Source organism: Thamnophis sirtalis, unplaced genomic scaffold, assembly GCF_051295495.1.
Source record: "Thamnophis sirtalis isolate CommonGarterSnake01/CBP01778 unplaced genomic scaffold, rThaSir2_p1.2 scaffold_4, whole genome shotgun sequence".
NCBI classification, from domain to species: domain Eukaryota; kingdom Metazoa; phylum Chordata; class Lepidosauria; order Squamata; family Natricidae; genus Thamnophis; species Thamnophis sirtalis.
The window spans coordinates 62783277-62806156 of NW_028261384.1; the positions used below are offsets into that span (position 1 = coordinate 62783277).

The 22880-nt window shown below is 42.3% G+C and overlaps 1 protein-coding gene across 11 annotated transcripts in view; it reads left to right on the forward strand.

Annotated features, from left to right (window-relative positions):
- The first annotated feature begins 443 nt into the window (after window positions 1–443).
- GOLGA4 (golgin A4) overlaps window positions 444–22880 on the forward strand; it is a 184572-nt gene continuing 162135 nt past the window's right edge. For 8 of the 11 annotated variants that reach the window (XM_087713045.1, XM_087713044.1, XM_087713043.1 and 5 more), the window contains exons 1-2: window positions 444–735; window positions 7295–7375. In XM_087713045.1, coding sequence (XP_087569171.1) covers window positions 649–735; window positions 7295–7375 — 168 coding nt within the window. In that variant the 5' untranslated portion in view covers window positions 444–648. Of the gene's footprint in view, window positions 736–7294; window positions 7376–22880 lie in introns of those variants that run through there. The other 3 variants (XM_087713052.1, XM_087713047.1, XM_087713053.1) reach the window with 3 other exon arrangements.

Here is a 22880-nt window from a genome sequence, read left to right on the forward strand (position 1 = left end):
ACACACGGATTAGTTAAACTATCTTACTTTTAAATAAAGTGCAATGGGCAACACAGATCTATTCTATTGTGATAGTGTAAGAAATATGAGACAATAGTTAATTTTTGTTGTTGTTGCCTCTATTGTTTATTGTCAATGAGAAATGCTTACGTAATCGTTTTTGCTTCAACTGGCAAACAACTTGCCTAAATTTGGATTCCGAGTTAAACATCTACATATAGTTGAAGTCATAAAGCTATTATAGGAATAATTGCTTATGCAGATCAAGTCCGAGATCAGCTTGGTGATTCATTGGAATCTGGAACAGCAACATCGGTGGGGAAACAGACGATCTTAAAACGGGCTAATTGAGGAGGAAATTTGGCCTTCGTCCTTTGCCGTAGTTGCTTAGCCTTGAAGGTTTTTTTTTTTTTTAAAAAAAAAAACTGGTCCACGTTGCTTACGCATGCGTTGTAACCATTGTTTGATCACCCGAGGCTTATAAACGGGGTAAAGAGAGTAGTGGAAATAGAAATAAAGCTCTTCGCGTTACTTCCGTGAATCTTCGAAGAAAGTACCTTCGGGAGGGTTTGATGCCCTGAGGCTTGCAAAAAGGAAGGCTTTTCTCCGGCCGAAACTTCCTTTCGTTTGCTTCAGCCGGCCGCCGTCATGTTCAAAAAACTGAAGCAGAAGATAAGCGAGGAACAAACTTCGGGCCGCGGAAGTCCTGGCGGTGGCGCTTCAGGGTTTCTTCAGGTACGCGGTAGAAAATACGTGACTCGGCTCGCTTGCTTGGCATAGAATACAGAGAGTTTTTTTCTCTCGAAAAATGTCCGGTGATTTAAAAGGGAGTAATTAGACGCTTCAGAGGGGCCAGCTCCGGAATGTGTGCGACTCCTGATTTTGCATCCCTCTATGGCATGGGAGGAATCTGAAAGGGTTTATGTGCCGGCCTCCTCCGAGCCACATCTGTTAAGGCGCCGCCATTGTTTGAGTTTATCGCTTTAGGACACTGCGCTAGCCACAATGGCAGGCTTCTTCTACTCATTCTAGATTAATTTAGGTTGTCTAGTTTAGTTTTTGCCTTTGTAGGATTTGTTCTAGCCTCACCCGATAATTGCCTGAACAAGACATTATGTACCCACCAAGTTCATTGCATTTTAGCTAGTGTGAGAAGCAGACACTGTTCTGTGTGCTTATTAAAGAAATTGTGTTCCTTGAGTATTTAAGAACTAGGGCAAATTAGAAATGTAAATGCAATTCGACTATGCTTATTCAGAACAGAGGCCTGCTAATTTAAGGGCAATCTTTCCACTGCTCTGGATCGGTCCCATTAAGTTTGATATGACTCGATTTCAGCTATGAGCTCAGAGGATTATGTGCCTAAACCCACCAGAAAAGAATATATCCCAAAGAGTTCCCTTTCAAATATATCCTATCTTTGCCAGCACAGCCTTTTATTTTATTGGATTGTATTAAGCATTTGTGTCAATTCTTAGTAAAAAGAAACATTAATATAAAGGTTGCTTTTGATTTTGTGTAGGAGCAAATATATTAATGCCGTTTTATTAATAATTGATGTGAATTTTCCAGTGATGTGCTCCTCTAGTGATATGTCCTTTTTCTGTGCGTCAACAGTTGCGAATAGTTTTTGAGTAGTAGCTCCTTAAATCAGGATATCAGATATACTATTGTTTCCTAATTGTAAATGATTAGAGAATACTATATTTCATTGTAACATTTCCATTTCCATTTATTGAATTTATAGGCTGCCCAATCCCGGAGGACTCTGGGCGGCTTACAGAAATAAGAAATATTAAGAAAAGATTAAAACAGATAAGACACAGCAAATTAAAAGAAACTAACATGCACCCAGTCTAAGCAGGGCTGGACCTCAATTAAGAGGTCAACAGCCCCAGGCCTTCTGGAAAAGCCAGGTTTTGATAGCTTTTTGGAAGGCCATGAGAGTGGGTAGGGTCCGGATCTCTGGGGGTAGCTCGTTCCAAAGGGCCAGAGCGGCAAAGAGAAGGCCCTACTCCGAAGCATCGCCAGCCAACATTGTCCAGCTGATGGCACCTGGAGAAGGCCCATCCCGTGCGATCTTATTGGTCTTAGGGAGGTATGCGGCAGAAGATGGTCTCGTAGATATCCAGGTCCTAAGCCATGTAGGGCTTTAAAGGAGATAACCAGCACCTTGAATCGTGCTCGGAGACCAATGGGAAGCCAGTGCAGCTCGCGGAGGATAGGTGTAGTGTGGGTGTACCTTGGTACACCCAGTATTGCTCGCGCGGCTGCATTCTGGACTAATTGTAGTCTCCGAAGACTTTTCAGGGGCAGCCCCAAGTAGAGCGCATTACAGTAATCCAGTCTTGAGGTGACGAGGGCGTGAGTGACTGTTTAAAGTGCCTCCCGGTCCAAATAGGGCCGCAACTGGTGCACCAGGCGAACCTGGGCAAAGGCCCCCCTGGTCACAGCCGACAGGTGATGTTCCAAAGTCAGCTGTGGACCCTTTCTCAGGGGAGCAAATTTTCTCCTCCCAGGCTTAAGGACAGACTAGCTGGACTGTCCTTAGGGGGCAACATCCACAGCCACAGCCACTCGGTCTTGTCAGGATTGAGTGTGGGTTTCTTCACTCCCATCCAGACCCTGACAGCTTCCAGGCACTGGCACATCACTTCCACCGCTATGCTGAGTTGGCACGGGGCGGACAGATACAACTGTGTGTCGTCCGCGTACTGGTGGTATTTAATCCCGTGCCGGCGAATGATCTCACCCAGTGGCTTCATGTAGATATTAAATAGAAGGGGGAACAAGACCGACCCCTGCGGCACCCCATAGTTGAGGGGCCTAGGAGTCGACCTCTGCCCTCCCACCAACACCGACTGCGACCTGTCGGAGAGATAAGAGGAGAACCACCGTAGAACCATGCCTCCCACTCCCACCTCTTCCAGCCGTCGCAGAAGGATACCATGGTCGATGGTATCGAAGGCCGCTGAGAGGTCAAGGAGCACAAGGATAGAGGAATGTCCTCTATCCCTGGCCCGCCAGAGATCATCGGTCAGTGCGACCAAAGCGGTTTCGGTGCAGTAATCAGGCCTGAAACCAGACTGAAAAGGGTCCAGGTAATCTGCTTCATCCAAGGTCCATCAGAGTTGGAGGGCCACCACCTTCTCAACAACCTTCCCTAAAAAAGGGAGGTTGCAGACTGGACGATAGTTTTTAAGAATAGCTGGGTCCAGAGAAGGCTTCTTGAGGAGGGGTCTCACCACCGCCTCCTTCAGAGGTTGTGGAACAGATCCCTCCCGCAAGGAAGCATTCGTAATTCTCTGGAGCCAGCCTCGTGTTACCTCCCTGCTGGTCGAAACCAGCCAGGAGGGACACGGATCCAGTAAACAGGTGGAGGCGCTCATCGCTCCCATGGCCTTGTCCACTTCATCAGGAGTGACAAGCTGGAACTCATTCCAGAAAGTCTGAACAAGACCTTCCCTTGGCATCTCCGCTGGTTCTCTCCTAATGGAGTCCAGGTCTGTCCGAATCTGAGCGATTTTGTCCGACAAACTGAGCAAACTCCTCGGCTCGTCCCTGTAAGGCATCCCCCATTTCCCTCCCTTTCAGGAGGGAACAGGTTATCCTAAACAGGGCGGCTGGGCAAGACTCTGTGGATGCAATAAGAGCAGAAAAATGCGCACATTTTGCTGCCTGTATCGCCACTAAATAAGTCCTAGTAAAGGCTCTTAGTAGTGTTCGGTCGGATTCGGAGTTGCTAGCCCTCTAACGTCGCTCTAGGTGTCTCTTTTGGTGCTTCATCTCCCGGAGTTCCTCAGTAAACCAAGGTGCCCTCCTGGATCCACTGCTGCGGAGAGGCCACAAAGGCGCAATCTGATCTAGCGCCTCAGTCGCCGCTGTATTCCAGGCGGCGACCAAAGACTTTGTTGGATTGTGGGCAACAGAGTCAGGTATCTCCCCAAGCTCCTTCTGAAATCCCAATGGGTCCATCAGGTGCCTGGGGCGGAACCACTTAATCGGTTCCACCTCCCTGCGGTGGGGGTGTAGCTTCCGAAACTCAAGCTTCAGCAGGAAGTGATCTGACCATGACAAGGGTGAAATCTCTACTCCCCTTAACTCAAAATGGAACAGTGACGTGCTGTCAGCTTTAGCCCTGGTGAGGCACTTTTTAGACTTGTGGACTTCAACTCCCAGAATTCCACAGCCAGGCATGCTCAGTTCCGATTTAAAGCGACAGCATTTTTCCCCATTGCAAAATAAGTTTTCCTATTCTTTTTCTTCTCCCTCACCCTCCTTCCTCCCTCTCTCCCTCCCTCCCCCCTCTCTGAAACAGACACATGCACACAGAGAACTTCGATCCCTCTCTCATTCACTCATTCTCAAACACAAACACAGAAGTTGGATTGGATATATTTTCCAAAGGCTTGAAAGCAGCTCCTCTGCCATACCCCCACTTCCTTCCGATCAAACTTTTTGAATTCCTCCCCCCTCCCCACACGCACCTTTTCCAGCTGTTTCAGAGATGATTTCAACTCTGCTTCTCCCTGCCCTGCCCTGCCCTGCCCTCCCCTCTTGAAAAGCCAGAGCTCTGTCAGACTGAGCTAGTTGCTCCCAGAGAACTCTAAAAAGCCTCTAAAAATGCCCTCTACAGGAGGCGAGAGAATACATGCCTCATTTGCATAAGGAATTCTTTGCTTGTTAACCCTTGCTTAACTCTTAAAAAGCGAAAAATTCATTATGCAAAAGAGGCCCCTAGTTCTCTGGCCTCCTCCTAGTTAATACTGAGAGCAGACACCAAGCCACTGTGACTTGAAATCTGGTAGCAACTACCCTGGCTTTAATTATTTTAAGAAAAATCCTTTCCTTTCCCTGAGGAGACTGGTGAGGCCCCCTTGCCTCTAGTGACTGCACGTCCCTGAGATGGAAATAAACTAGTGTATGAAAAGGAGATTTTTGAGAATCTGCCAAGGATAGAATGCGATGTACTGTTCAATAGCTAGGTCATGCTGTAATGCATTCTTAGATATTTTATTGTTTAATGACTGTTGGATATGAGTTACATACATAGATGTTAATGTGTTTTCTGTTATGTCTTCTAAAATGGAGCTTGATATAAACAAGTTAATAAATGCTAATCTCGAGATAACAAGATATTTTCCAATATTCTTAGTAGTTACATGATTGAGAAGTAAGAGCTAATTTCAAAGCTTCACTAGCAACACTGAAAATTTTAAGTCAAATTATATGGGTTTCAAAGCAGTCCCCAAACACTTATAAGAAAAGACAGTAGTCATCTCTTCCCTACTTAAAATCTGAAGTGTTTTGTTTCATGCAGCTATACAAGTCATGTTTTTATGTTGTAAGGATTTTTTTGCACTCTGAAGTGGCAAACTATGACGTTCAGAAAAAAATGTCTATGAAAACAATGCATTTTTTAAAAAGTATCTTTAATAAATTGAGATATCAGCATCAGATATTCAAAACTCCTTCAGTTCAGAAAGAATATAGAATGTTATATTTGAGAATCAACTACAAATTTAGAATAATGTTAAAAGGAACCTGAACACAAATGTCATCTTTTATATGCAAGAAAGAGTGGTTGTAGGTATCCCCACCCCCACCCCCGGTTCTTCCATCTCCGATTCTGGATGGGGTGGCAATCCCTCAGACAGATCTAGTGTACAATGTGGAGTTCCCCTGGACTTATGGCTACTATTTGAAGAGCAGGTGACAGCCATGGCTATGAGGGCCTTTGCATATCTTCAGATGGTGCATCAGTTGCACCCATACTTAGACTGGGAGGCCCTGCTCATATAATTCATGCCTTTGTAACCTCCAGGATTGACTATTGTAATACACTCTACATGGGGCTTCCCCTGAAGACCATTTGGAAACTGCTAGCTGGTGCAGAATGTCACTGCATGGGTAGTAAATGGTTCCAGATATATGTCACGTGTAACACTACTCGTGTGTGCTGTGCTGGTTACGAGTGCATTTCTGAGTGCAATTCAAAGTGCTAGTGATTACCTACATGGTTTGGAAGTACCTGAGGGATTGCCTTTTTTCAAGAGCGTCTACATATCAACTGGGTCAATCAGAATGGGCATGTTCCAGATCCTGTTAGTCAAAGAACGTTGACTGGCAGGGGACCAGAAGGTGAGCTTTTTCTGCAGTAGCCCTTGATCTATGCACTAGTCTTCCCTTTGGAGATCAGAATGGCCTCAAATCTATTAGTCTTTTGTAAGGCCCTAAAAACCTGACTAGGGGACTCAGTGGCTAAGACGCTGAGCTTGTCGATCAGAAAGGTTGGCAGTTCGGCAGTTCGAATCCCTAGCACCATGTAACGGAGTGAACTCCCCATTACGTGTCCCAGCTTCTGCCAACCTAGCAGTTCAAAAGCACGTAAAAATGCAAGTAGAAAAATAGGGACCACCTTTGGTGGGAAGGTAACTGCGTTTACTCATGCCAGCCACATGACCATGGAGACATCTTCGGACTACACTGGCTCTTCAGCTTTGAAACGGAAATGAGCACTGCTCCTAGAGTTGGGAGTGGCATATATGTGCGAGGGAAACCTTTACCTTTACCTTAAAAACCTGATTATATTCCGGGTCTATGGTGCAAAATATATCAAAGCCCCCATTTCCCGGCTATATTATTAAGTAAAAAGTTAATGGGAAAATGCTAGCCAATGAATTCCTACATAAAAATGCAAGGAGTGCTCAAACAACCTTTTCTTTGTTAAATTTATTTGCTACCTATCTTGCCATGGAGCTACTCTAGGCCGCTAATGTATTTATTACTGAACTGGTAGATTTAGAAAAAAGGCCAGCTACAAAGCTTTCAATGCACAGTCAGATATATTGTATATTTCATTAGTGGTCAGTTGCAGATTAGAATAAATTAGTCATTTAGATGTGCATAATAATTAGTCTATACAACAACTTTTTTTCTGTCTCTAGACAAACAACTATCTCCAGAAAACAAAATTAGCATAGTTGGAAAAATGTGAAGATCAGATAATAAAAAACCATATGCATCCTTGTCTAATATATAACAATAGTCTAAAAGCTGTATGGTTGAAAGAACCAATATTGTTCAAAATGGATGTACTTAATGAAGTATTGATATTTTTAAGTCATCTGTGTACCAAGTTTGGTTGAAATTTCTCGAGGCATTCCAGAGTTATGCTGGAACACACACACACACACACACATACATATACACATACATACATACATACATACATAGATTAAGATTATAATTATATTATTTGTAAAAAGAAACTGATCTTGGTATTTCTTTACAGAGATCTTCTGCACTGCCACCATCAGTACACAGGAACAGAACATCTCTTACAGATGACAATATTTCAACTCCTAATAGAGAGGTGGGTTGAAGATCTATATCATAAAGGGGGAGAATCAACAAAGTTAAAACAAATATATGATTTTTGTTACATTTTATTAAATTAATTTTAATCTGTTATTCATTGGTTAATGTGGTATAAATAAATTACTGTCAGCCTCTGTTTTGCTCCTTGTTTTTCGGCTGCCATCGAAACTGGGGGAGGGCATGGTATTTCGGTGAGGGAAATAATCTCTTCAGGAGGACTGTTAATTGGGAGTTGTTCTCACCATTTGTTTGCGCCTGTGGAAGGAGGGGAGTTTCCCGCCAAGGCCAACTGTCCGGCATATCAACCTGATGATGATTTTTGAAGTTGTCTCCCACCTGACAGCTGTGGAGATATATGATTGGACTATGGACTGGGGTACCAAGGGGAGGGGAATAAATCATGTATTGATATCTAATGCTTTCGCGCCTTTTGCTCAGATCCAGCTTTGCTTAACTTCTAATTACTTATTAATCAGTAAAAGTATTCTTAATTCCGCAAAATGGAGTTGAGTGCTTTCTTTCTTGGTTATTAAGTGAAGGAGCCGTGACAATTACTATATAAATGAGTAGCACAAAAAAGGTAACTTTCTTGAAAGAATTCAGTAGAGAAATTTGAGTTTCTAGAGCTACAGTGCCAGTAGGTACTTCTGAGTTTTTAAAATCTATAGGTATCTTTGTCCACAAATCATCTTGTTTTTATTGTCATTTATTGTTGATGTGATGTAGTGATTAAAATTATGGACTAAGACTTTGACTGTGGAAACCTATTACAGTCTATTCTAAGCCACAGAAGTTTGTCATTGCTCTTTCTCTCTTGGCCCAATTCGACTTTTCCTGCACTACTTAGATAGTACAGATAGTCATTATCTTTAACAACTGTTCACTTAAAAAATCTGGTATTACAACAGCCTTTCAAAAGGTGTTTCAAAGTTCAAAAGAAAAAGAAAAAAAGGAAAAGGTTTTATACCCTGTAAAGCCCTTCCACCTGTCATTAATTATTGCACTACCATTTCCACAATTGTGTGATTATGATTAAGGTGCCTGGAAATGTGTTCACACAATTACAAAGTACCACACAATCATGTGATCACAATTTACAACTTTCTCTGATAGCTCCTCAGAAAATCAAAGGGGAAGCCAGCAGGACAGTTGTAAGTTGCTGTTCCTAGGGAGGACTGGCTCTGGCGGGGTGCAGAAACAAAGCCAAAGTCATGAAGATTTGCGCGTCATTCCTGCACCCTTCCAGAGGAGTTCCTTTCTATGTACAGAGGAGAACTGAATTCTCTTAGCAGGCAGTTCTTTCCGCAAAGCCAAGTCTCTCAACCCAGAGGCTGAAAATCCTACATAGGTTTTGACAGACTTTCAGCTTCCCCAAAGAGCCTCCCACGATTGCTGCTATCTGTGTCCCAGGCATTGCATGCTCTTTACCTGGGATTCTGTCTGCTTAATGCCCTGTGACTGTACCCAGGAATCCAGCTGTGTGAAGCAATTATTGATATCTTGTTTAATGGCCACGTTGCTCAATATTGTGATTTCACTCCCAATTGTGATTTTAAACTACCTGTAGTGGAGAAAAATTGGAAGAACAGATTAGGTACATTTCCTTGAGTTCCTGGAGGAAAGGGAGTTATAAATTAATCATTAAATGAACCATCATTCTAGCCATTGTCTGTCTACTGCAGGGTGAAGGCCTCTTCCTCATGTTTCCAACCAATACAGTCTTGAGCTTTGGGGCTACAGAGCTCGTGGTCCTTGCCTCCGACGCTACTGGAAGCCAGCTCATTTCCATTTCAATTCTTTTACTCTCGATATATAATTTCATTTGTTCTCTGATCCATGTGCAGGTCTTTCTGTCTTGTGATGCCAAGCATGTATCTTTACATGACTCTTTGCACCACTTGTAGCTTTTGTATTCAATTGTGAAGTTAGTCTCCATGTTTCACTGGTGTATGTTAGAACAGATAGCACACACTGATCAAAAACTTTTCTCTTCAGGCATTGGGGGGGTGGGTGGGATGTTTCTTGAAAATTATACTTGTTGAATGCCTGCCAACCACAATTAACACACAATTCAATTTCCTTTATTTTATCACCTTCCATTGGCCAAGGTATATATAATGCTCTACTATATCTAATTCTTCTCCAGATATTTTTTTTTATTTCTTTGGTGATACATAAACATAACTTGGCTCTTTCTCAGGTTTATTTTGAAGCCAGATTGTTCTCTTGCTTTGTGCCACTCTTGTATGTGTCTTTATAACTTTTCTAGATCTTGTGAGAACAATCATCAGCAAATCTTAAGTGATTTAAATAGGCACCATTCATTTTTATTCTTTCTTTTGCCCCATCTAGTTTGCTAAATACTTCTTTAAGGCAGGCTGAGAAAAGGCTAGAGAAATATTGTATCACCTTGTATACCTCGTCCTATGTTGATTTCCACTTTAAGATCATTAAGACAAATGGTTGTCATTGTTTTTTCATATATTGATTGTAGTAAATTTATATAAGCAATGTTTATGCTTTGCTTGAGTAGTGCATTGATTTGCTTGCTGGAATACTGAGTCAAACACTTTTTTATAATCAGTGAAAGTCATGCATAGAGGCATGGTGTATTCATTGTGCCTTTCAATGACTTGCTGGACATCCTGAATGTGATCCATTGTGCTGTAACCACTTCTGAACCCTGCATGTTCTTTTGACTGTGCATCATTTAATGTTCTTAATATTCCTTTTGCTATTAGCTTGGTGAAAACCTTGTAAATAACTGAAAGAAGGCTTATTGGGTGATAGGTCTTTAAATCATTCTTGAGTATAAGAATCACTTCAGCATTTTTCCATGCATTGAGTATTTTTATTATTGTCTGCAGCATCTTGACTATAGTTTTGCTAGTACCTTGTGTAAACTGTGACCATTAGCTGTTAGTACTTCAACTGTAACACAGTCATTTCCCAAACTATGCCATTTTTCATTGATTTTATGGCACTTGATACTTCCTTCACTAGGATATCTGCCATTTCCTCTGTTGTGGGTGTTGTTAGCTTTGAATGATGTTGATCTTTGTATAGCTCTGAATAGAAATTTCCAATTATTTCTAATATTTCCTGGATTGTTCTACACACAGAGGTACCTTCACAATTTAATGCAAAAACCTTCTTTCTTGTATTTATAAACTTACATTTTGCTCTATTAATCCCTTTGTTTTCTTCAATTGCCTTTTTCACAAGCTTCATGTTAATTCAATGTAATCCAGTTTATTAATGAAACTTCCAGTATTCTTCATTATCTGACTTTTTTTCATTAAGTCAATAGTTTCATCACAAATTTTATTGACTGCACAAAGTGTTTTTCCAGTGGTGTTATAGACATACCAGATTCAAGGACATTTTTTTTTTACTTTTTCTTCATTTTGGTCCATAATGTTTATCGCTTCCAAATCTTGCAATAGAGCAAAACAATTTGATAAATTAATCTCAAAATTGCTGCTCTTCTCTAACAAGTTATCATTCTTTATTTTCCTTTTTGCCACGTCTTTATCATTTTCATATGTTCTTTTCAACAGTATCTTCGCTTTAGCTCGTACCATTCTATGGCCACTTCCAACATTAAAGCGATTGATGACAGACAATTACAAAATATGGTTTTATCACTTGACATGATATAGTCACTCACCTTTATATCTAGATGTACGTTTCTTATCTCCTCCAACAGCTGAAGCCGATCTCTCCGAGTGTGGCGGAAGGCGGAGTGGGTTGCAGTGATAGGAAGTTTTTTTTTTTTTTTTTTTTTTTACTGCAGCACATATTTTTAGAGATTGGAGGTTTGATTGGTTACAGCCATTAATTGCCTACAGCAGCTGTTCTTTGGGTATTGGCTGGCTACCTCACAATTTGACAGGAGAGAGTGGCTTCACGCACTCTTCATAACAGTTCTTTTTTGTACACTTTTTCTAACGGTTTTTGCCCCACGCGCAGGCTACTTACCTCGGAAGAGAGGATCATTTGAGATATTATGGCATTCAGATTGCACAAGATTGACAGAGTGGTGACTAGTGGTCATCTAGATCTACCCCTTGGGACTAACCCCAGCCAATTCAAATGGGGGGGGGGGAGGGTTATTTTGGAACTGCAGTGGCCACAGCAGTGGCAGTTCTTTGGTGATTTAGATATTTAATTACACTTCTGTCACATTGGCACAAGGTTTGACAGAGCAGGGGTCTGGTGGTCATCTAGACCTACTCCATGTGACTAACCCCAGACAATTCAAATTAGGGGTTTTTATTTTTCAACTATAGTAGCCTCATTTGTAACTCATCGGTGATTTATATTTATAATCACATTTTTTATAAGGCCAAGGTTGCAGTGATCCAACAAGCATTGCTGACAACAACACTTTGTCTGGTTTGACTCTTCTCCTCTGGGGTCTGAAGCCAATACTAGAGGTATTGCCAAGCCTAGGTCAGCTAGTGTAGTAGCAGCAGCTAAGATCAAAGCTAAGGCTAAGGCTCAGAAAAGAGCCTCTAGAACTGAGGAAAAAGCGGCCAAGCAGAGTCAAAAGGCTTTAGATCATGAATTCAACAGGATCAGCAAGCAATCTCAAGACACTAATTGACCTAAAACTGTAGGATATAAACCTGAATCTAGAGTTTGGTTGCTTTAGTTTAGTTAGCAAGCTTCACTTTAGTTAGCAAGCTTCACTTTAGTTAGCAAGCTGACAAAGTAGAGCTGCCTACAGCAGCTGTTCCATCTATGTCCTGGGATTCTGTCAGGGCTTTGGCCATTGATAGAAGGAGTGATAGGGACTTTTCAGATAGAGAAACACGGGGCGATTGTATTGCCCACTGAAGTGGGGACCCGCCCAATGGACTTGACAGAGCAGGAGATGCCTGACTATTTCAGGAGATGGATATCACAGGCAATTAGACAGGAGATGATAGTGTTTCAGCAAGCTCAGGCGGCTGGCCATCAGATACATAGAAATCCACAGCAGTACAGTGGGTACCTTGAGGGGGGATCCCTCAGGTTATCAGAGACAATGGACTGAATCATCATCTCCTGGGGTTTCGGCTAGGAGTCCATTTCCTTTATCTGAAGGAGAAATCCCAGGAGAGGGGGAGTTTTCCGAAGGGGAAGGAGAACAGCCGGACTTACCAGCTTTTAAGAGCCGGTTTAATCCTCTGTTTAAGTCCCTGCTGTCAAATGCGAAGAGCACTGCCCGCTTGGGGAAGGATCCAACTACTACTTATGCTGCCCAGGGTTCATTTACAGATGACAACTTCCTTTTCGCATTCCTCAGATGTTCCTGGATGTAATTAAGAGCCAATGGACTGCTCCAGCTAATAATTCTCGACCCATTTCTTCAGAAAACTCTCTCTATACAGTTGATTCTGACCTTTTGAATTTAGTGCAGGTATCTAAGGTGGATGCTCCGGTGGCTGCTTTGACTACTACTTTCTGTGCTGCCTTCAGATGCTGAGGGTACCTTGAAGACTGAGGAGAGATGAGAGGAGATGGCTCTCCACAGAGCTCATCAGGCGGATTCCTGGGCCATTCGGGCTACTATTGCTGCTTCCTTTTTTTTACCAGGGCTTCTTTGTGTTGGCTCTGATAGCTGCAAAGCAGGGTTCCAGCAGATGACATTCAGGCCCACCAGGACATCTCGAAGATCATGGCTGCAGCTGAGTTCACAGCAGATGCCTCGCTGAACGCAGCTAATTTTTTGGCTAGAGCCATGGTTTCTGCTGTTACATCCCGCCGTATGCTCTGGTTGTGACATTGGCGCATGGACACCAAGCATAAGTGGAAGCTGGCATCATCTCCCTTTGTGGGAGGAGACCTTTTTGGGGATTCTTTAGCACCCTTTCTCATAGAGACTAAAGATAAAAGAAAGGTGCTGCCTTCACAGGGCAGGAGGTCTGATTTTTGTCCCTCACCATACTTTAGATGCCCTTCCTTTCGTCAGGGCGTGGCAGGATCTAGTTTTAACAGACAGCGATGGCTATTTCTTAGCCGCTCCACTTACCAGTTGGATAGATCCAGATTTGGAAGGAACAAGAGACAGGCAGCAGACACAGACCAAATGGCCATTTCGTGCTGGGAATAATAACAATAACCCCTACAGACAGCAGAAATGACTCAGAGGAGACCCTCCCCATAAGGGGTTGCCTACAATTTTTGCAAAAGGGTGAGGGGAAACCAACCGATTCTTGGGTATTGGACATAGTAAGATCAGGATTTTCCCTGGAATTTTGTTCCCTTCCTCCGAGGTTCTTCCTTCGCTGTCCCATGTCCAGGGACCCAGAGAGCAGGGATCTTATGGAAGCAGCAATCCAACATTTGTTGGACATTCGGTTCATACAGCCAGTTCCACTGGAACAGTGGGGACAAGGATTCTATTCAATGCTTTTTGTGATCCCAAAGGCTTCGGGGGTGGGCGGGCAAAGGGTAATTTTCAATCTACAGGGTCCCAACAGGTATCTGGTTTACAGAAGGTTCAAGATGCTTGAAGGTTCAGTCTATTCTGGCGGGAAGCTGACACGGGGACCTTTTGACTTCAGTGAACCTGATGACGCATTTCCAAATGCAGCCCTTCCATTCGGACTTGTGTTGGCCCCAAGGACATTAACCAAAGTTCTAGCAGCACTGGCTGCCTATCTTCGGACATTGCCCATCTGAATCCAGTGTTATTTAGACGACTTGCTGATTCAGGCTTCATCCCGTTGACAGGCGGAAAGGGATACCTTCATTCAGGTTCTAAGAGATCATGGGTTTTCTGTAAATCTGGACAAATGTCATCTAGTCCCCGCTACAAGACTGGTGCACTTAGGGGCACTCATAGACACTCTAACAGGAAAGATCTTTCTTTCTCAGGAGAGGCGGGATGGTATCAGGGCGTTGACAGCTCCGATTCAAGCAGACAAGCTGGTTCCGTTGGCACTGCTGTCCCAGTTTTTGGGGAAACTAGTATCTTGCATCTTCCTGGTGCCCTGGGCAAGATTCCATGCCAGACCACTCCAGTGGTTCATGCTGCCCTATCAGAAGGTGTGTTACTGTACATCCCCAGTGAAAGTGCAGATGCCGCCAAAGGTTCTATACGCTCTGCACTGGTGGGGATCCAGGGCTATAAACAAGGGGTTTGTTTTCAGAGAGATGGACAGGTTGACCATAAAACAGACACCAACCTATTCGGCTGGGGCCCCCATTTCAGACATCAGGTAGTCCAGGGACGGTGGACTCCTCAGGAGTTAAACCACAATATAAACTGGCTGGAACTACGGGCAGCTCGTCTAGCTCTCAGGGCTTTCCACCAGCAGATCTCTGGGCGCCATGTTCTTATTCTAACAGACAATGTGGCCATGAAGGCCCACATCAATTGATAGGGGGAGACTCGGTCGAAGTCCCTCATGACAGAAGCAGAGATATTGTTTCGGTGGGCAGAGTCTTACCTGCTGTCGATCAGGGCAGAACATATTGCGGGGGTGACCAATGTGCAAGCAAACTAGTTGAGCAGGGCCACGGTAGACCATGCAGAGTGACATCTGCATCCCAGTCTCTTTGCGAAGCTGGGTGTCTGATTCGGCCACACTGTCCGGGATCTCTTCACCTCTCCAATGAACTTTCACCTTCCAAAGTTTTACTTGAGGTTTCCAGTTCTGGGAGCAGAAGGAGATGCTTTACGATGTCCTTGGCCCTGGGATCTATTGTATGCTTTCCCCCCCCCCCTCCCTCTGATCCCAGCTGTAGTGAAGAAGGTGTTAATGGAGAGGACAGAGGTATTGCTGGTGGCTCCCCATTGGCCCAGGTGACCATGGTTTGCTGATCTGGTCAGACTGTTGATAGACAGACTATGGAACATTCCCCCAGAGAGAATATATCTCAGTCAGGGGCCCATTCAACATCCAAAGCCCCAGTGGTTACATTTGACTGTTGGTTGAGCAGAAAATGCTGAAAATAGAAAAATTATCTAATAAGATCCATAAGAACAATTCAGGCAGCTAGACAACCTTCTACCAGCCGCATCTACAATGCAACTTGGAGAGTATTTAGTACCTGGTGTCAGAAAGGGCAGGTAGATCCTACTTTGGCTTCTGTACTGGAATTCCTGCAGGAAGGTTTAGAAAAAGGACTTTCTTCAAACACACTTCGATGACTTGTTGTGGCTTTGGCCTCTGTTATTAGTTCTCTAGCTTACCATCTAGGGTTAGAGCTTTTCTCAGGGGTGCCTCTAATTTATGGCCTTCAGCGGTACACCATTATCCAACTTGGGATTTGCCTAAGGTGTTACAGGCACTGATCACAGCACCCTTTGAGCCATTAAGGGAGCCTAGTCTTTGTCTCCTCTCCTGTAAGAAGTCATTCCTAGTGGCTATCATGTCTGCCAGACAGATTTCAGAGTTGGCAGCGTTGTCAGTGAGAAATGATCTCTGTGTGTTTCATGCAAACAAGGTAGTTCTGCAAATGGACCCTGCCCTTATGCCTAAGGTTAACTCTTTGTTTCACCGAACACAGGAGTTAATACTTCTGGACTTCTGTCCTCGGCCTAAGCATGCATTAGAAAGACAATATCATAAATTAGATGTAAGGAGGACCCTCCGCATTTATATTTCTAGGATATCTTCATTCAGGAAGACCGAAGCCCTGTTCGTATTCTTTCAGCTGTCAACTCTGGGTCACAGAGTAACACCTTCCATGATGGGTTGTTGGCTGCGGGCTTGTATAGCCAGAGCATATGAGAGCCAGGCTCTCCCAGTGCCCCAGAGGACCATAGCCCATTCTACAAGAAGTATGGCCACTACAGCTGTTTCGGCTACTCAGGCGTCAGTGGAGGAAATATGTCGGGCAGCAACATGGACATCACTGGTGTCATTCATATGCCATTACAGACTTGATGCATATTCATCAGCAGAAACAGCTTTTGATTGATGTGTGCTTCAGAAGGTGCATCAGGACCATCCTCATCAACCTTGAGGATGGTGACGATCAGGTAGATTCATGCAGTGATGAATTCCTCACTGCAAATTTTATATTGTGAGAACCTTTTAGAGACCCTGATTTGTCTTCTACTACAACTTTCATCCAATCTCCCATCCTGTTTTAGAGAAGGTGGTAGAAAAGGTAGTAGCTCTGCAGCTCCAGGGGCTCCTGGATGAAATCGATTTCCTGGACCCATCGCGTCATAATTCAGGCCTTGCTATTGGATAGAGACAGCCTTGCCCGCATTCATAGATGATCTCTGATGGGAGTGAAATAGGGATAATACAACCATTCTTGCTTTCCTTGACCTTTCAGTGATATTCAGTACCATTGACCATGATATCCTTTTATTTAAAGTTATGAGGATTGCTCCTTACCTGATCCTTGCCCTTATAGAATGATTAAATTAGCTGAACATGCTGAGATGTGTCCAAAGATTAAGTAAAGTAATCATTTGATTTAAAGAAGCCATTATACAACATGTATTGAAAATACTCCTAACTCAGTAGATGTAAATACAGATTTGTCTCAAATACATTACTTCTAGCCAAGACTAATGTGTGACTTCAGATTAGTTACCTAGACCCATTTCAGTTGTTGCTTTTACCTGAGTTAAGGATCTAAACATTGCTTAGTTGACAATCTTTCTGGGTGATCTTATGGGCTCAATTGTATGAGCCCTACTTAGTATAAAGGCAGTTTTATTTCATTGATTGCAGTTTTCGTTTGGGCCACCTGGTGAAAATTGGCTGCAATAGAACTATTGTTCAATGGTTTACAATAGCTGTATCCAGAACTGTGAAGTGGGTTGCCTACTGTTGATGTATCAGTGATCTTTATTGTTCTGTAAGGTTCTCTTTTGTCTAATGCATTATTTAATATCAAGCTGAGGCACAGAGAGAATCAATTCAAAGCTTTGGTATGAAATGTATCAGAATGTTATCAGCTGCATAGTTAGCACCAAGAAAACAACCAGTATCCTACATACAACTGACTGGATAAAGAAAAACAAACAAATACAAAAAGGTAGAGATTTGGAGGAAAATATTCTTTGGATTGAGCTTCATTGTTATTTATGTGACTTGAACTCATGTCAAAGAATTGGTTACAAAGAACTTTTTAAAATAATTATATCTAGTGCACTAGCTGTAACTTTCTCTAAATTTCACCTATAATTCTTGTCCAAATCTTTCTTTTACGGTGCTTGACTATTGCAGTAGAATTGTACTAAATAAAAGAGGATCATATGCATACTTTGAAAGATCCACAGTACTCTGATTACTAGTTGTTTCCTGGACATACTTTAAGTTGCTAGTACTACTACAAATTCATAAACAGCTTAATATAATGCATGACTAATTAATCTATACCTTGCATTATAAATATTTCCAAACATCGAAACTTGTCAGGCCTAGAACCAAGAGTTACATGTGGCAGTTCTTTCAAGCTGAGTTCTTTATTGTTTCACACTCTAGACAAAATCTTGCCAGATTGAAAGCTCTATTGTTTGAATTAACAATATACTTTGTGAACTATTAGGGAAGAGTTGCTTTCACCCTCTTTCTCAAGCACATGGTATCTGGACTGATTTGCTTCCTCTGGAATACATCCTACGCTTTCCTCTTGGAGATCCACTCCTCACTACTTTCCATTTAAGACCTGGCCTGGCTTTTTGAAGATATTCCCAAGTTCAGTGGCGTTTTATTGACTACATAGAAACAATATAGGAGTTTTTCTTTCCTTAAGTTGTAAAATCATCGATCTTGGATATATGGCATTTGGGTACTATTCTCTTCATTTTTTAGAAAAACAGTGAAAGTATATTTCTTTAGATGATCCTCTACATATGACTGATTTTAATATTTGTATATCCTCAGATGTTCAACTATTCTTTTAAACCTTTTCCCCACATTCTGATGTGCTGGGAGTTTTTTTAATACCACATTTTCCAGAAAATAAGATCCGGTCTTATATTTTGGGGGGGGGCTCCAAAATAAATACTAGGCCTTATTTTGGGGGGATATCATTTCCCCCCATGTACAGCACGCAGTGAGAGCACAGGAGTGGGATGGGGCAACATTTGGTACAAACAGAACAGCGTTGCCTGCGCATGGATGAGATACAGAGCTTGGAAGCATGGCAGCTATTGGGCCAACCTCTGAACATGGTACACCAATAAAGAGGTTGGATGTGGGGGCATGCCTTTCCCGTGCAAGGCTGGCCCCTGCAGCCCCGGAGAGGTTGTGTTGGATGGGGGTGGAAAGGCCGCCAAGGTGTGAGCAGCCAGGCCAACGTTCCTCTGGACAGAGCAGGGGGCAGCTGTGCTGTTTCAAAATATCTTATGAAGCCAGGTCTAGTGCCAGGATTAGGTCCTCCTCCCCCCCTCCCTCCCTCCCTCCTCTCTCTCTCTCTTTCACACACACACATGCACATGTGCTGTTCAGCTCTCAAATGTGTTTGATAATTTCTGAATTTCTAACAATATCTTTTGCAAACTTAAAGTTTATTTCTGCTGTTGAGGTTGTGCCATTATCTCCAGCTGACAAACACTGCTGATCTGGCTTGGAAGGTTTTTGCAAAATTAAGCATAAATTCACAATAAGGTCTTATTTTCACTTTTCTCTGGTTAAAGATATACTTCAAAGGAACATCTATATGCTTTTCTTCTTATCATTCTCTATAGACAAAATAGTGAGACCTTGAGGTGCCAAGCCCGCATAATCAGTGAGAAAAGTAAAAGTGTTTTGTTTCCAATACACAAACCTCCAGCTTCCGAGTAGCAGTGTCATCTTAACCTCTGTTGTTACAATTTTCTTTGTTGCTTTTTGTATCTTTTTTATTCCAAGTTTAAAAAAAAAGTCAAATTCTTGAATGAAATAGAGAAGAAAAGGGGAGAAAACACACAGTAATGAACAAGGAGAATTTTAGTCCATAGGTTGCAAAAAATAACAATAAAAAAGAAGAAGAAAACTTAATCCATTCATTTTAAAAGGGTTGCATAAATTCCATCCATGAAAATAGCATTTAAAAAGTAAGATAACCCACTGTCCAAAACCATTCAAAGCTTAATTCCACCGCTTATTTCTTCTGTTCTCAAATTTAAATTAATTTTAAGTTTTTTATAGGCAGTCTCTTTTAAAACGATAAAAATTCCTCACCAGCTGGAAACACTTTCTTTTTCCGTATCCTTCCGTTTCAGAGCTGCCCCGACTTCATCAGCCTGGTAGCTGGACTTTTTGTCACCAGCTTGAAGAACTTTTCTTGGATCTATCAGGGACTTTGCGATGTCCCTGAGATCAGCAAAATGTATTCTTCCTGTTCACCGTTTCTGCGGGACCCAGCGGCAAATGTATTGGCTGCAGTCTCGGAGCATCGAGACCGCACGTCCATATCGTCACAACGTTGGCTCCTCCTCCCAAGAGCAAATGTCTTCCGTTTGCCCCTCCAAAGCAGATGCCAAGGCCAGCCCTGTGGAAAGCTATCTGCTCTCCATGCAAAACCTCAAGGGCTTTGCAGAACCATCAGGGAAGAGAAGCCTAGCTTTCCTCATCCAACTCCAGGCAGCACAGTTTCTTCAGAGCTTAGCCAGCCCAGGGACGATACAGAGACTGGGTGCTGCCATAGTGAGGCAAGGCAGGTAGCCACAGGAATTCGTAAGGATTATACAGTATGTGTATGTGGAGAAAGATTACCCCTCCCCCATCCCATTCACCATCAAACAATGAGGTGAATGGGGAGCAGGTGATGAGGCATGGCAGGTGGAGGACTTCAGCTGGGTGGGGGATGAGGACAGAAGAAAGCCCCTCCAGAGACAGATACAACTGTTGCCCAGCAGTGGTGGAGGCCTATTGCCATTATCCCCTGGTCTGAAAAGGCAGACGGGGAGCAAGGAGTGGTCTGGCTGCTAGGTCCCTGAGGTGCGTAGGTCCAGGGTGTGTGGGGCAGCTCCATCCCCCACCTTCCTCACTTCACCTCTTGGCAACAGCACTGGGAGATTGAGCGGCCTACTGCCTGTTGCGGCCTCGAGCAACCAGATGGGGGACAAAGTGTGCAGGGTCTTAACTAGGGCTTGTTTTGAGGGCAGGGCTTAATATTTGGTGCACATATAAAATCATGCTAGGGCTTATTTTCTGCATATGTCTTATTTTCGGGGATTAAGGTATTAAGTGTTTAGATTACTCTTTGGGTATAAAATTGGTATGTACATTAAAGGTAGTTTTTGATTTGCAACTTTTCATTTAATGATGGCTCAAAGTTGATGAGCTCAGAAAAAAGTGACTTACAACCTATCTCAAACTTAAGAACCATCACATGACCTCTACAGTCACAGGATCTTAATTCAAGGACTTGGCAAATGGCTCACAATTATGATTGTTGCAGCCTCTTATTATCATGTGATCATGATTTGCAACTTTCCCAGCCCACTTCCAACAAGCTATTGGGGAAGCCAGATTTGTTTAATAACAATATAACTCAATGACTATGGTAAAAATGGTTTTAAACTTGGATCTGGAATTGCTTATCTTTTGCTTAGTGAGCAAAATTTTGGTTCCAATTGTAGCCATAAGTAGAAGATTATGTGTAAATAGATCCGAGAACTGTTATTGTTTCATGAATTATTACAGTGTTCACAGTTATAAATTTACCTGCTGTGTTATGCATTTATGCCCATGTATAAATCTTGGTTGCTTTGAACATCTATTAAACAATCTGTTGTAGTTATATATGCAATTTTATACATATCTACAGCTTTGTGACCTGAATGTGAAATCTATTGTGATAAATGTACAATGTGGTTTTCTATTGTTCTATACTATTATTTTTGACTTTATTGTTTTATTCATTGAATGTCACAGCTGCTAGCTGGGATGATATCAGAGCCTGCTTTTCTTTCTGAATATACTGTTTTTGCTTTGGAACCCACCAAACAACCTAAGTCAAAGTGTGAGTGTGTGGTGAGTTCCCACTACTCTATCCTTCACATTGATGGCTTGGCAGATACAAGAAGATACTATAATACTAGAAGCCAAAAATAATCCTGCTTTTTGTTTACGTTTTTAAATCATACTAAATACTATGTTGCTAACCTGTACTACAGAATGCTAACACTCAATTAACACACCTTAATTAGCTTTTGAGAAACTCTGGGTTGTAACTCAGCACCTCAACTTTCTGAAATATCCAAAGAGGCCATTTGATGATGTGATTTCTTGTGGTTGAAAATATGTGGTTGAAATTTGTCAGCTTTTTTGTTATTGTGGTTACTGCTTTTGGAAGGGTGTATAAGAGTAAGAATATGAGGAAAGAATCAGATGAACTGTTCCAATTTCTATTCTTAAAATCATATCTAACCTAAAATAAATGGTTTGAAATGTTGATGCCCAAACCTAGCTATTTCATTTCTAAATATCACCTGGTGTGAATTCAGGATGTTGACAGGCTATGGAGAGGGTGTTAGGAGCCACAGCAGGCCATTAGTTCCTCTCCCCTTTTTTACTTTAATATTGCAATGAAAATTAACATCGCTAAGCTAGACATATTATAAACATTCATGCAAAGTATTTTTGTAAGATAGTTGATTATATATGATTGTTTAGATTTTTTAAAAAATAAAATCAAATATTACTTTTTATACTACTACTTTTTTCCTGCAAAAAGTAAGTTTTTGGAAGAGTGCTGTTTGGTATAGTTGAGGGTATTGAAGAATAACAACTCTTCATTTTAGATCAGTTTTATAGCAAGTAATGTTTTGTGGATCTGATTAGATAGAGATTTAAGAATTAAAACAAGACAAGGCATGAGAGAAAAAAATAAAAATAATTTATTCAGAATTAGAAGATGTACTTTTGGAGTATAAGACACACCAAGACTTTAAAGAGGCAAATTTTTTAAAAAAGTTTTTGCATTCTGCAGATCTCCCAAAACCGGGCGTTTTTTGCGAAAACAGACTTGTTTTTTATTTTTTAAAAAAAGGGGGGGGGGGCGTGCATAGCCTTTAGGAGACTTATAGAATGCTCCTGGGGACTGGGTGGGCAGGGCAAAAAATGGCCTGTTTTTTGCTCATTTTTGCCCTGCCCAGCCCAGCCCCCAGGAGCGCTCTGGAAGCCTCCTAAAGGCTATGCATGGCTATTTTGGTGAAGGGGGTGGGGTTTCAGGAGGCCAAAAATGCTGTATTTTCCAGTGGAAAAGAGGGAGGGGTCCCATTTGGGTATTCTCAAAGTCTGATTGGTCCAAAGACTGAGAGAAAGCTTCTTAAATACTCCTTCCTTCCATTCTTGCCCAGTTTCCTCTCAGTCTTTTGGTCCAAGTACTGTTGAGTATTGGTATAGGTAGGAAAGTTTCTTTATTCGATCAAATCCTTGTATTTGGCTCAATTGGAGATTCTAAATTTGATTAAATTGCAGCTGTGGCTCAAAGGGACAATCTTCTGCCTCGTGCGGTCGGGAAGAGCCCCGTGGGGCAATTGTCCTCCCCCTCTGTGGGCCTGGAGCCCTTCTTCCTACCCTGGGTCTGTGGGAGTGACGAGCTCC